The sequence below is a fragment of the Anabas testudineus genome, chromosome 16, assembly GCF_900324465.2.
Source record: "Anabas testudineus chromosome 16, fAnaTes1.2, whole genome shotgun sequence".
Classification (NCBI taxonomy): domain Eukaryota; kingdom Metazoa; phylum Chordata; class Actinopteri; order Anabantiformes; family Anabantidae; genus Anabas; species Anabas testudineus.
The window spans coordinates 9,687,564-9,702,265 of NC_046625.1; the positions used below are offsets into that span (position 1 = coordinate 9,687,564).

Below are 14,702 nucleotides of genomic sequence, written 5' to 3' on the forward strand. Positions count from 1 at the left end.
TTGGTGCCACGTAAGTAAAGTGATGTCATACTGAGAATTTAACACTATAACAAACATATCAAATCAATTTATTCTCCCTCTCTCGAGCACACACACACACACATTTAAAACACCATTTGAACCTACAGGATGCTGAACATGTGTGTTTTATGATGGAAAATCTGTGAAATGTGCCAGTTGTTAATGTCAACAGCAGGACAGCTGAGCACAGAGGTCAAAGTGACACACATTTCATGCTGCGCCTGCCAGAGCCACGACTGCACAATCTGAGTAGGACCATGAGAGCGTTGAGCATATTGCCTTTGGGTTGGTCTGCTGCCTTTTTAACGTTGTATTTGTGTGAATGCCTTAAGCAGCGTCAAATAAAAGTTGAGTCATTCAAAAAGAGGTCCCTCTGTAGGGTACTTGTTCAGTACATGTATGTTGTCATGGGGTTTTGACACAGCTGATAAGTCACACCTGACCCTATCATATGTTTCTAAGTAGTGTTAACGTGCAAGATGAGAGAGAGAGAGAGAGGACTTTGTTTGTTGTTTATAGTCAGAAGGAGCGAACCTCTGACCTTTTTATATAACCTTGTTTAGAACGGTCCTTGAATTTGACATTTTTTATTTATGTGTGGCTGCGTGAGGGTGTTGGGGTTTGTGTGGAAGCAGAAGAAAACGAAGGTAAGGATGTGAAAGAGGGAAAGAACGAAAGGATAAAAGGCTTTCTGTGTTCTCACTTGTTTCAGAAAGCTGACTTTGCTTTCAAACAGGTGTGAAGAAGACGCACAGAGAGGAAAAAGGATGCTGAAAGATCACAGAGGGAAAAATGAACTAGAAAAACACAAGAAGTGAACATGGATGTGGGCTGCCCAGGACAGCTGTAGGATGAAGAGTAAGATTATACATATGAGGACGAGATGATAGGTGAAAAATGAGGAACGAAGGAGGAAAGACAGCAGCAGAGTCACAATAGAGACAGAGAAGGAAATGCAGCTCCCTCCATCTTTTATGTCCAGGCTGCACATTACCGGACGTGTTCTCTTACGACTCTGACGCGAAACATGAATTTGTCAGGCTGTTACAAGGAACAGCTCATCCTCCACCCTTCCACCTCCACATCCCCTTCCTCCTCACTACAGCATCCAATGACAATGAAAGACCTCTGGCCTCTGGCTTGCTCTGCAACCCCCCCCACCACCCAACCCTTCCCTCCCCCTCTTCAGTCTATCCACCAGATATAAAGTAGACCGTTAACAGACACGTACTTTGACTGCAGTTCACCTCGGGAATTAAAGAGAACAGAGGAGTTACAGTAAACCAACAGACAGATACAGTACAATGACAGATACAATGACTCATTACACTGAATTTATTAAGTAATTTTAACATTGTGGGAAAATAACTACTATCCACTATATATACAGGATAATCAAGATAGAACCATAGATTATAAACTGTGTCTACAGGTTTTGGGCTGCTTGTTGGCCATAACAAAAATAGTATACATTGCTTTGGGCTTGAGAAAGAAAATAGTTGGAAGATACGATATTAGCAAATATGTTTAAACTAACATTATCAATAACCAGTATTGTCATTTGTTTATCGTCATCTTCCACATTTTTTAATATACTCACTACATTCACTTTTGCAACAGACAAAATAAAAGGATTGGCGCTGCAACGGTTACACGCAAAGAAAATTTAATCACGAACAAATGATTAGAACAAAAAAAAAAAGTACAGTTGAAAATTTAAATTAAACTATAAAGGGATCAAAAGAAACAGGAAAAAACAACAATGAGGTGAGTAATTTGGTGCTAACGTAACACTTTGGCATGTACATCGCTGACCCAATTTCTCTCTCGTCCTCTCGTTTTTTCATGTACTCATTCTCTCTTTTGGCTCCCAGCATAATCTCTCTCTGTCTCTCTCTCTCTCTCTCTCTCTTTCTCCTTCAGACACACAAAAACACATAAGCTCGGTCACAGATGCGACCACACAACAGGAGAGATGGGTACACACAGTTCCAACTGTAAATGCCTTTCGCTGCCTCCCTCCACCCTTCGTTTTCTCTACATTCTGTTGTTCGATGCAGCCTGGAAACAGGCAAACACTGAGTCATATGTGCTCTAATATTGTCCATTTTCATATAAGCTCTAACTGCACACCGCCGTATGTAAAAGCAGATTATCCTTTGGTGAAATCATCTCACATGAACATGTAGCTTTTCACAACTACTGTGGTGAAAATGGAGGCTGAGATTTGAACAATTTGGAGATTATATAATGGAAATTAACCTAAGTGTAGGTGGATGGCCAATTTTATGTGTTTATAGAGGCTGATTTTCTTTCACATTAATGTTTGGCTGACTCATTAAACACTTGAGAGTTTGTAATTTTCAAGGTGGAGAACATTTCTTTCTTTTGTTCTGCCCTGGCCTAGTGGGGGCTGGGATGAGCAGTATTCACCTTTTGTTGAAAAATCATACCTCATCATCATGATACCTACAAATGGATTCAACACTGGCTGCACTGAGCACACAGAGATCATGATCTCAGCATTGTTTCTGTGAATTTGGGGATTATAAGGACATGAGGGAGAGGTTTCATTCAGCAATGACAGACAAAATACACAAGGCAAGTCTGAAATCTAGTAGTGAGTGTCTGTAAGCCTTGTGATAAACATTATATACATTATATTCCTAGAAGCAGCTTCAGAATTCAACCATCCTACAAAGAATTAGTTTGTAATTTGGATTGATGACCTTACTTTTAAAATCCTGGCCACTGTCCTGGATTTCAAAACCTCATGGCTTAATTAGAACTTGATTAAAAAGTGCCAACCCTTCATCACTCTTGGTGCACTACTTGCACTGAAGGTTCAATGTGCTAAATTAAGTTCCTCCACAGATCACTGAGGAGATGTGGTTCAGGCCAAGCTGCGCCCTCACAGTGACGTCCAGCCAACAGTCAGTACTGCGTCTCATAAAGCTGGACTTTTATTAATAGATTTAAAAAGCATTTGAATTGTAACACTGGTAATTAGAGTCCTCTTTAAGGTGGTGACAGTAGTGATGAATAAAACTGGAACTGTTAAATCCGAAAGAAGAGACAAAACAAATCCCATCCCATCCCACGCTGTTTGGTGAAACGTGTCTTTTTAGGACCAGAGTCACTCGTCACACTCAATATCATGCGTGCACTTTTTCCTCATCCTCTGGCCAAATGTTCTTGTTTCCCACCACAATAAGCCTCGGGATAGTTAGAGGATGTGTCTGCGCTAAGAGGGAGTGTTCTGGGTGACACATCGGGACAATCTGACATGCTGAATATTTCACTGTCAGAACACAGCATGCCACTAAATACACCAACATGAGCTTAAATAAATTAAAAGCCAACTTGAGCATTTGTGCAAATCCTTGCTTTAGATCGTCAACAGCGGCTTAATATTCCAGAGCAGTCCGAGGGTTATGTTCGGCCAGCTTGCACTAGAACAAAAAGGCCAAAACTACAACTGTTTCATGTTTGGCTGAACAGGTGTAATTGTGTCTCACGCTCAGTCATGTTTCCGCCTGAGCTCTTTACCTCCACGCCTCTCTTGTGGGAGCCAAATGTCAAAGGAGAAAAACATCTCTCTTGTTTGGCAGGATAATAAAATAACAGCAGACATCTGCTGCTTGTCCTTTGTCCTTTCCATTTCACAAAAGACTGAAGGCAAGTTTAACCCAAAAAATGAGCTTTGAATGTCACAGTGATTTTACAAAAGAATATTTTTCAGACTTGCTGAGATAAACAGCTTCATGAGTAATGGACAAATGATCTTTTAATGTCTATCGTTACAAAATGCCAGATATGCTTTTGTGAGCATTTGATGTTTCAGCTGCCTACATCAGTCCAAATAGTGCTGTAATGTTTTGTTGAGTCTAACTTCAGCATGATAATATTGTAGTAGATTAACAGGCAACTGTAAAGATTTCTCCTGTTGTTGTCACTATTAGTCAATTTTAAATGTTTTAAATCTTTGGTTTGATCTTATAGTGGAAGACAGATATGAGAAAGATAAAGTATAAAGACAAAGTAAACTTTTTTTATGGGCCTTATGCTCTTATTTAGCTTCTTACTAGGTACACACACACAGAACTTTCTTCAAATGTAAATGTTAAATTTCCTTTCCTTGTGCTTAGGCAAAAAAGGCTGATGCTGCATTCACACAAAGACCATGGATACAAACATGTTGTCAGTATTTGGCCTCTGTGACGCTGTTTTTCTGTGGTTTTGTTGCATTCACCACTTACTATGTGTGTTGTGCTCTGCAGCCGCCACTCTACACATGAAGAAGTAGTTCATTTCCTTAACTTACAGAGTACACAGTAGCTGTGTTTGCTCTTTTTTTTCTTACCTTCCTTGTAGAAAGTATTTTATTCTGGATCAAACACACACACACACACACACACACACACACACACACACACACACACACTAAACTAATTGCCACCCATAAAGCTGTGGCACTGTCACTGCTGAAAAAAATGTCTCTTTGGACAAAAAGTTAAAAAGTTAATGCCAAATAAATGTAATGCTCATGACCTTATTTTTTTCTCTTTGAGATTCATAATAAACCACTTTCATAAATAAAGACACACATCGAAGCTAAAAATAGAAAGCTATTAGAGCTGTGTGTAGTTCAAGGTAATAATTTATCACACTGATATTCATTTTCACATGAGGGACTAGGAGACGCTTATTTATCCTTTAAAATTATGTCTTGCTTAAGGGGACAAAGTAATGCTGAGAGTAGTATTGTCCCATGGAAAACAGATTTACATTCTAGCAAACAGAATTACATTCCAGTGATTTAGACAAATAACCAGTAGCCTTATGCATTTATGTCATATGGTGGAAAATTGAATGAGCACATTACAATTTGCCCTCAAAGGGTAATAATGAAAGGAGACATGTGAAAACGATGTGGTAAATGACACACACGGTGATGACAATGCACCAAAACTTGCAATAACTGTGAATACATGTCAGATAACTTCTTGATAAAGTGTTTTTCTTCCTCAGTGGTGTTCTACATGCCCGTACCAGAAATAAAGAACATTTTGCAGACTGTGGTGTCTCTAATTACAGCTTCCAACCAATACATACATTCAGTGCAGTAAGACCTATCATTTTGCTCACTTTGTGCGTTATTAAATGTCTTTGGTGCTAAATTCAAGAACAAAATGTACGAGGTGTAAAAGTGGAAAAGGTTTGGTGCTCCACTTTCTGGTGAGAACACAAACCGGCTACAGTAAATAATTCTTCACGACTGAATCGCCAGTTAACCATCTGCCTCTTTTAGCATTTTCAGGGAGTCAGGGAACAATGAAATGATGCCAGTTCACATCATTAGTCAGTGAAGTGATCAACAAAACATAATCAAATGAGACTTAGAACAAAAAGCCAGAGCAGCGTGGGCAGCATGTATTAAGATCACTCATGGACAAGTCGCTACGAACCTTTGCTCTGGCAGCTGAGCAGTTTCGAGGGGTGATTTGTCAGTAAATATCAATCAAACGCAGACAAACACAAGTGGAGGGCTGAGTGCAGATGTAAAGCAAAAGAGCATGAACAGAATTTCACAGCTGACTTGGCATGATTGGGAGATTAATTGTGCTGGAGTTAGTTAGACTTTGAGGGCCCCCATGTGAGGGGACTGAGCAATTATGGCCATTGAAATGCCTGGTAGTGTTTTCTGTTACCGTAACCCTAGATTTTACTGTGCTCCGACATGTGTGGACAGAAAACACAGTGTATCAGCATCACAGCAAGGTATTCACACAGAGTCACACAAGCCACTGTTTTCCCTTCACACCCTCAAACATTTTTTGCCTACTCAGTTCTTAAAGTCATTAACTTGCATCCGCCGATCTTTCACTCTCCCTATTTTCTCTCCACCACCCCTCCCTCCCCCTGTGGTTTCTGTCACATGTTCACAGACGAGTGGCCATTACATCGCCATGACCTAAATGTGTCACATCCCTCTCACTGTGGCTCTCTGCCTCTTTTCCTCGTTCCCTCCTCTGGCTCTCTTCCTGTATCCCTCCCTGTCCGTCTGGACATCTCTCAAATTTTTTCAACTTCTTTTTTCTCCCCCACTTACACCCACTTCAAGAACTGTGAACGCTTTTGACCTGTTTTGCAATTGCTGACCTCAGTACGGTCTGGCTGGCTGTCAGCTGTGAGCTTTTATAAATATATCTCCCTCCCCCTCCTCTTCTCTACTCTTCGTCTTCATTTCGTGACAGATGAACATTGAATTATCGATAAAATACTGTATTTCCCTGCTAACGCTTCTGTAACACTGGCAAACAGTACATGCAAAGTTACATCACCATAAAATGCACTACAAGGCACAATCTCTGTGCTTCTCGTGGCATCCTGACCTGACCTGACCTGCCTATCCTCGATTTCTTTTAGTCTCTACATCAAACACAGTCAGAGTGACAGCAGCTCTTTTCAGTATTGATCCAGACAGTACTTATCTCAGGAAAAACCAGAAAGAAAGCTGACAGAAAGATTGACTTAAAACTTAAGACTGATCAACAATCCATGGACATTTTAATTTAAATCAGTTCTCCTAAAAAGAAATTCATTTAGTATGTAAAGGGGAGTCAACACAGAATGCTGAGCATTAGAGTTTTTTAAATAATTGTAGATATTTAAACAGGTCTTAAACATGTAACAAAGATGCATACTTTACCTGTAATGACCTGTGTATGCACAACAAGTCTGCCCATGTCATTCACAAAATGCACTCTTTGTCTCACCCACTGGGTGCGGATGCAGCAAAATGAACTATTCCTGTTCACTCTGCTTGTGTAAAATAGATGCATCTAGCAAATAAAAATTAAAAGCCACTATTCTTCTGCTCAAATGGGATTGTTGAGTTTTCTATATCATTTTTATACAGTTATACTCTGTAAGGTCTTAAACCTTCCACTGTAGGTGCCTTGAGATGACTTCTGGTGTGAATTGGTGTTATACAAATAAGATTGAATTGTATTATTCCTTTGAATTGTGTTAAGTGTGTTTGAAAGTCGTCATAATGTGTGTGAGGAACTAAAAGTCTGTCTCTCACAAACACCTGCAACACTACAAAGAGGATGTCTAACAAGATTAAAAGGCCCATCAACCTAATCAGTACACTGACAGGGTTCCCCAGACTCACCCAAGCAGGCGGATCCATTAAGGTTCGGCTCGTAGCCTTCATCGCACACACATCCTCCAACAGGTACCATCCACTCCCCTTCAGCATTGCAGTGCATACGAGGGGGTGTGCCTCCCTGTGTTTTACTGTGGGGGACGCACGTCCCAGTCACAGGCACTAAGGCAGTTGGCTCGGCCCCTGAGGGAGTCGCAGGGTAGGATGCCAAGTAGAGGCTGGTGGCTGGACAGCGCCGGTAGAAGATAGACACACCCATGAGGGAAACACAAGCTCCACTGTCGACGATAGCCAGAACGAATCTGTGACAACAGGTTATAATGCAGTTAGACCACTGGGAGTAGTGATGTTAGTAAAACATGGACTACAATGTGTGGTACAGTGGTGATTACCCATTGCGTGTGAGAGGGGCAAAGCTGCGCGTCTTGACGTTAATTCGGCTGTATCTGTTGGGTTGGTACTGGTGAGGTGAACTTGGCTCCACCTTGGAAAAACTCTTATCAGCTGCAATGGTGTCAATCTTCACCCAGCCCTCCCTGGTCTCTTTCTCACTGCTGGATGGCTGCAGAATGGACAACAGACAGTGGAGAGAAAGATAATGATTGGTCAAGAGAAAACTAAATACCACGGAGACATGTGGTTGACAGGGAGGACAGAAGTAAACAAGACGAAATTATAGATGTTAAAATAAGTTGGTTGACAGACGAATAAAGAAAACTGAACACATACAGTGCATTAAGTCAAAACAAAAAAACAGAAATGAGAGTGAAAGTCATAAAATGACAGACAAGCTGAGTTCTGCTGTATGTTTTTTTTCCCCAGGAACAAGTTGTTTAGTGACAGGAGAAAATGACTTAGAGCTGCAGTCTGCAAGTCCCAGTGGGGGTTCGTGCTCAAGTCCCTGCAAAGACTTTTAGTGCTGCACTGCTTCCTGCTTATCTGTGACTCTCGTCTGATTCCTCATCAGGCGTTGATTTGCTTATTTAAAAAGCATCTCCTTTCCCTAAGGAGAAACGCATTCATCTGTACAAATATTGGATCCCTCCTACAGAGACTCTGACTGAGTATGTAGGCACAAGGCAGTTCAGACTCAAAACTAAATACAGAAATAAATAAATAATAGATAAATAAACATAACTGACTTTGGACAGTCAGTATCAGATTTAGTCACTAAAAACGATGGCAACTGCTTCGCTGGCAACACGAGAATTTACTGCAATGGGTGTAAAATGGTCACATTCATTTATTCTATGCCTTAAAGTTGTAATTAGTGGGAGAGAAGTGACATTTCTGGGGACCACAGCAGCACATTTTTGCATTCTGTAAACCATAGCATGTGCTTCACAGCGGTGTGGTCTGAGGAAGTCGTCAATCTCAGTAGCTCTTCTTGGCAAGCAAAACAATAATCACAGTGATTATACAATTACTCCTTGTCATGAGGTGATGAGAGGTTGTACTGTTTTAGTGTAACATTAACGTAACAACAATGACATTTTAATTTTACTCGGCTTCCGCCTGTAGGCCGTTTGCTTTAAGCATCTGTAAAACAACAAAGGAATTAATTAATTCAGTGCCGCTTCATTGGAGATTAGTTCTCAAACATTTAAAATTTCCAATTTGCCTGTTTACTAATTCTCTGGGTGTAGGAGGAAAATTAATAATAAATCTGGTACACATACCTGAGCACCAATAATGTGAACTGGGTTGCTCCAGCTTTAATTAATAATACCTGAAAGTATTTTCTAGTCTCAATCTAAATTGAGTTGTATCATTAAAAATTAGTATCTATCTAGTAAAGATATAAACGGTATCTACTCAACTACTTTATCTGCCTGCTTAAAATATTTGAGAGGAACATAGCAAGGAGCCTCCTATTTTCTGCATCTGTCACCACGCAAGTGTGTGAGGGACGGGTCAGACTCTATATGAAGTGTAAGGGCTGCCTAAGAATCTGCAGTCCGCAGTACTGTCCACAGTGCAACTGCACTAACTGTACTTCCACTCTGGACATTGTACTTTGCAAAAACGTCACCTACTCATTTCACACATCGATGGTGCGCTGTTTATTTCTACATCCTTTACACTGTTCCTGTAAAGTGGTTCCACATACCACATACTGTGCTCCCACCATGTTTAGTAGTGCACAATTGTAGAATGTGTCTGTGTATGCATCCTCAATTGTAGCTTTCATAAAAGTATAAATGCATAGCAGTGATCTGATAGTGATGATATTGATCAATGATACTGATCCATTGGAGGCTAAACAGAAGGTGTGAACTGAGCCAGACAGGGTGTCAGATATCACATGCTAACAAAACTTGGTTAACCTATCAAATGAAGCTGCATGGCACATTGCTGTTCTTCTGCCTCACCTCAGCTACCCAGGTCCTCTCCAGTTCCCTCTGGGAGTCGGCCTGTTTGTAGTACAGAGTGAGAGTCTCTCTGCAGGTGGGTGACGGTGATCGCAGGCTGGCACAGTCACGCACAGAGAAACGTAATGTGACAAACACCCGTGGAGCCGAGTGGCGGTACAGAAAAGGTGTGGCCAGCCAGTTGTCCTGCAGACGGGTGTTTTGGTTGACATTGCAGACCTCAAAGGTTCGTATGAGCTTCCCCCGGTCGTCCAGGACGCTGACTTCATCCCACTGAGAGAGACAGAAACAATATTATAAACTTGTGTAAACTCAATTTTGTAAAAGAGAAACATGACCCCAAGCAGCATACTGTAGAATCATCAATGTGTAAACTGTTAAAATTGTAGTTTGAGGTTTGTTCACAGTTCACACTGCTGACGTTGTTGATGTGTGCGTCCTGTCTTTTCTAAAATCACCCACTGCTGTTTGACATCTTAACCCTCCTGATATAACACAGTTGTTTGTTACTGTCCCCAGTAATGTAGGTCATCTGTATGTCCTTGTTCTCCATGGTTTTCCATTTGCCTAATGAGGTGATCAATGATTGTTAATTAAACCACTTGTGCTTAACACTTAGAGCATAACACATTTCAAGTGTTGCAGACAAACTCTAATGAACAGACATAATTCATTCATGCATGTTCTCATTCTTAGCGTATCATATAGTCATTTAGATAACAAATAATAGGGAAAACCCCTTGACTATAAAACATTCTGCTTTGGTCTTGAGTTTTCTATCTCTGAGATATATGTTGCCACACAAAGTACAACTGATTTTGTTGTACTGTGTGTGGACAGATAAAAAATTTGACTTTATGATGTTGACAAATAAAACGTTAACTGTGATGAGGAAAGTCAGGGAATAACCAAAACCATTGCGATAAATCCTCTTGACAACCAGAGCATAAGTTTAAATTTAAACAATTAAAACAATTAATCTACAAGTTGGGATGGTTGAAACATTTCAGTGTGGACCAAAGTAACAAAGTGTAGACTGAATAACTAACAACTATCAACACTGCCATCACCAGAACTAAAAAAAGACATGATGTCCCAATTACTCTGGATAATACACAGAAAATATTGTCAGGGTTTGACAAATGGACTTTTCCTCCAGTGCAAAATGTTCTTCACAGTATGTCCGGAGCAACAAAGACACTTTTCTGAAAAGACATGCTGATATTGAATATGTGAAATGTGTTTTTCAAACCTTTGAACACGCAGCATTGTATTGCCACAGAGGCAGAAATACACACAAAGCAGTTTGTGTGACAAGATACAACAACAAGTGAGAAAGAAGGCAGGTTAAGACAGTAAAAACAATGTTATGTTGCCATTTTTCAATTTATTTAGTTTCAGGGGTATCATAATGTATACAAATAATAAATATCCTGTCTCATAATGTGACATATAATGACACATATTCAGTTTATCTTTTGCATTTGTTTTGCATTTGCCTGTGGACAATTTGTTCCCATGTGGCAGGTGGCAGACACTCGTATATCTGACTTGTGGTAGCTGTTGTTGCAATAAAAGAAGCAGATTTTGTCACATTTTAGGGAATTTGAATACTTGTAGATGCACTAATGGATTTACTCCATTTGTACCTTCATGAAGAAAGGCGTGAGCCCGGAGACATGGGTCTGAATGAAACTCTGTCAGATCAGTCAAAATGTAAATGAAGGCAAAGGGTTTAGTTTCACCAATTATACAGTACACTGCCTCCAAGGATGAAAAGCCTCTGCTTTAAGCCTGTGTAGCCCTGAGTGACAAGCTGGGCCTTTTCTGTTGTAACACTGAGGAATTATGTATTAGGCCTCATCATGACTATTCTGTCTGCAACAATAGCAAGAGGACAAAAGGTCCTGACACCCTATCAGGGTGCATTTGGTGTGTGTGTGTGCTTCTCTGTTAGTGCATTTTTGAGGATCTCCGCATGGTCATGTCTCTTTCCCTGTGTGATTCTGACAGCCAGAATCAACAGAAATCCTTGCAGTATCACACACGATAGAGTGCATTCATACATAGTCGGCCCAAATGGAAGAATGCTAAGTGAACAGATAGGCAGCGTGAGGTGCTGAGGGCAGTTATCTCCATCACAGGCTGTGATTCTCTCTCTGTCAGACATGGGAAAGAGTGGAATCAGACAGAAGGGACAACAGAGAGCTCATAGTGGGGCGGAGGGATGCAGATGGAGAATGGGGAGAGAGAAAGGGTGGGAAAATAGTAAACAAAAATGATGCATTATTGTGTGAAGTGTGTGAAGTGTGTCGGCTACAATAAAAACCCTGACCACGTGGCAAAAGGCAGGAACTTAGAGAAGGGAGCCGCTGGTATCTGTGTGTAGCATTGCATGCAGTTTGCAATTCTACCTTTGGAAAAAAAACCCCACTGCTTTCATTTGTTATCTGACCCCAAAACACCCACGTCCTTCTACCCTCTCCCTTCCCTATTTCGTTTATCTCGTTTTCTCCATCCCACGTGAAGAAAGACAGTAAAAAAAAAAAAGTCATATTTGGTAGGAGGGATGGATGAACCATTGAAAAGAAAAAAAAATAGGGACAACTCATCTTCATGATTTAATTTGAACCGAAATGCCACGCAATCTCTGTAGTGTCAGAGGACAGGGAGGGGCAGGGCCTTGGGCACAACTGTGGACACACACTTGCACATACTGTAGGAGCAGAGAAAGGCATGCTTATATCCTCCAATACATATGCATGTGCACACACACAATGGAGGAACAGTGAGTGGAAATAAGGCAAGGAAAAAAGCAAAGACTACACCACCCACACAACTATTGTTGGAAATTGAGAGTCTCTGCTGGTTTGACACTGAGGGGAAATGAGGGACAGAGTGGAGATTGAGTTGAGGATAAAAGGAAGAATATGAGGCAGAGACCAAGTGGCACTGGGACTGTGAAGGGCAAAGGAAAGATATAAGGAGGGAGAGAGCGAGGCCGAGAGACAAACACGTCAGTAAAAGAAGGGAAAGATGGTGAGAAGAGAGAAAGAAGAAGCAGGAGGAGACTGCAGTAAAAAAAATCTCCACAGAGCCTAAAGCAAAAGAAAAGATGGGATGTGAAGAGAAAAGGGATGAAAGGGTTAAAAAGAAAACACACACACACACACTCACACACACACATACAAAGCATCCCTCTTTCTCTCCCCCTCTCTTGGTCTGTCTTTCTACTTTTCTCAGCTTGATGCCCCAGGTCAAATAACCATATCTCCATCTCAGAAGCACTTCTCATCCAGGGACTATGAAGAAAAAAAAAAAATCATGCAAATGCTCGGCTTGTATGCGCACACACACGTGCACACTCACACACAAATGGATGGCCTCCTATTAGCAGCTGCCACCGCGGTTCACAAAGTCCCAACACACGTGAGGCCCTAATTAATCCAGCATTGTGTACAATTATGGCCCCACACTGGCGGCCAGACGGGGGTGATAATGACAGTGTGTTAAGCAAAAGTTTAGCGTAAGGTTAGATAAAAGGCTTGATGTAAGTGTGTATGCCTTCCAGATGTTTGTTTGAAGCTACTGCACATCCATTTGGTCCTTCTGGAGCTGCCAACATGTGTAATTGTTGACTCGTTGCATGCACAGTGTGATGTACACCTGCATGAATAGGGATAAAGAACGATACTGGTGTGAGAAATAAGGTTTTCTAGCATGGAAACAAGAACAAGCACATGACAAAGATGACGGCAATGAGGACAGTCTATGTGTAATTATGAGCCATATTAGAACTGAGCCACGATCACTCACAGATGAATGAATTTAACTGACCCGGGAGTTGACCCAAGCACAGTCACGCAAGGACACACATGCACTAATACATGTAACCCTAATACACACACACACACACACACACACACACACACACACACACACACATACACACACATATTTACTCAGCTCAAGGCGACGCAACAGCCTTAAATGAAAAGCAGCTCAAGAATGGCAGATCTATGGTTCAATCACAGCAATCTCATCATGGTTGAAAACACACTGTAAAGACCAATGGGAAAAAATTGCGGAGGCACTTACACCTTCAAGGCTGTCTTAAAAGGGAAGGTGGGACAGTGCTTAGTCCCAGACTCAGTGCCACCTGCCAGAAGCTCCACCAATCAATGTCAGATGCCAGACATTTGGCAAAATAATGGCGCAGACCTTAACCCAATCGCTAAACATAAACCTTTAAAATTATTATTCCTGATCTCCGGGCTGAGTTCTTCTGTGGAAGCCTGCTGTGTGTTTTTTTATCACTGCAATCAATGCAGCCTTGGCAATGCAGCAGATTGCAAAGTTGATTCTGCTGGTCTGATGCTTGATTTCAGTAGTTGTATTGGCTGTGTTTAAAACAGACTTAAAGAGATTGGACATATGTGCAAGAATATAGACAAAGAAAACTGTGTTTTTATGTTGTTACACATAAACTTTACCACCAGTTACCTTCCAGGACACTTAAATGTGTTTCAGTGTTTAATCCTTCATTGGAGTTAAACCACAAAGCCCAACAAACAGTGTGATTATAACCCTACACATACAACATGTGTATAACGTTTAATTGGCCTCCATACCATGACCGCTTTAATGCTCCACCAGCTGGAAAACACATTGACGCTGGGCTCCTTGCTTACCCCTGTGTCTGGATAGGTGGTCCAGCCCAGCTCGGAGGTAGACTCTGTTGTGTCCAGCAGCATCACTGAGAAATAAAGAAAGATTAAAAGAATGAGAACATACATACAAACAAGATCTTCAAATCAATGCTATTAATTGTTTTTCAGGAGTTAAAACCGAGCGAGTGTTAAAAAACAGAGAAAAGACTGTGAAACCGAATTTGTAGGCATGAGATATTTTCTCAAGTCTTGAAAACTGCAGACTGTGCGATACTGTCAAAGGCTAAAACATGGAGCTGCTCCAGTGATGCTGAAGCTGAGAAGGAATTTGTGAAGTATTCTTTGTACTTGTAGAACTTTTACAATCAAATACTCTTTCTTCCTTTTATTAAAAACCACAACCAGTGGGCAGCCGACCCACAGTCTGTAGGTCCAGGTCTAGCATTTGATGTTTTTCCCCTGTGC

At 41.1% G+C, this 14,702-nt stretch overlaps 1 protein-coding gene across 1 annotated transcript in view; it reads right to left on the minus strand.

Annotated features, from left to right (window-relative positions):
• Window positions 1–14,702, minus strand: part of ephb6 (eph receptor B6) — a 30,382-nt gene that overhangs the window by 7,334 nt on the left and 8,346 nt on the right. The window contains exons 2-5 of the mRNA XM_026370507.1: window positions 14,259–14,323; window positions 9,568–9,840; window positions 7,588–7,757; window positions 7,202–7,497 (exon numbers count right to left, since the gene is read on the minus strand). Coding sequence (XP_026226292.1) covers window positions 7,202–7,497; window positions 7,588–7,757; window positions 9,568–9,840; window positions 14,259–14,323 — 804 coding nt within the window. The remainder of the gene's footprint in view (window positions 1–7,201; window positions 7,498–7,587; window positions 7,758–9,567; window positions 9,841–14,258; window positions 14,324–14,702) is intronic.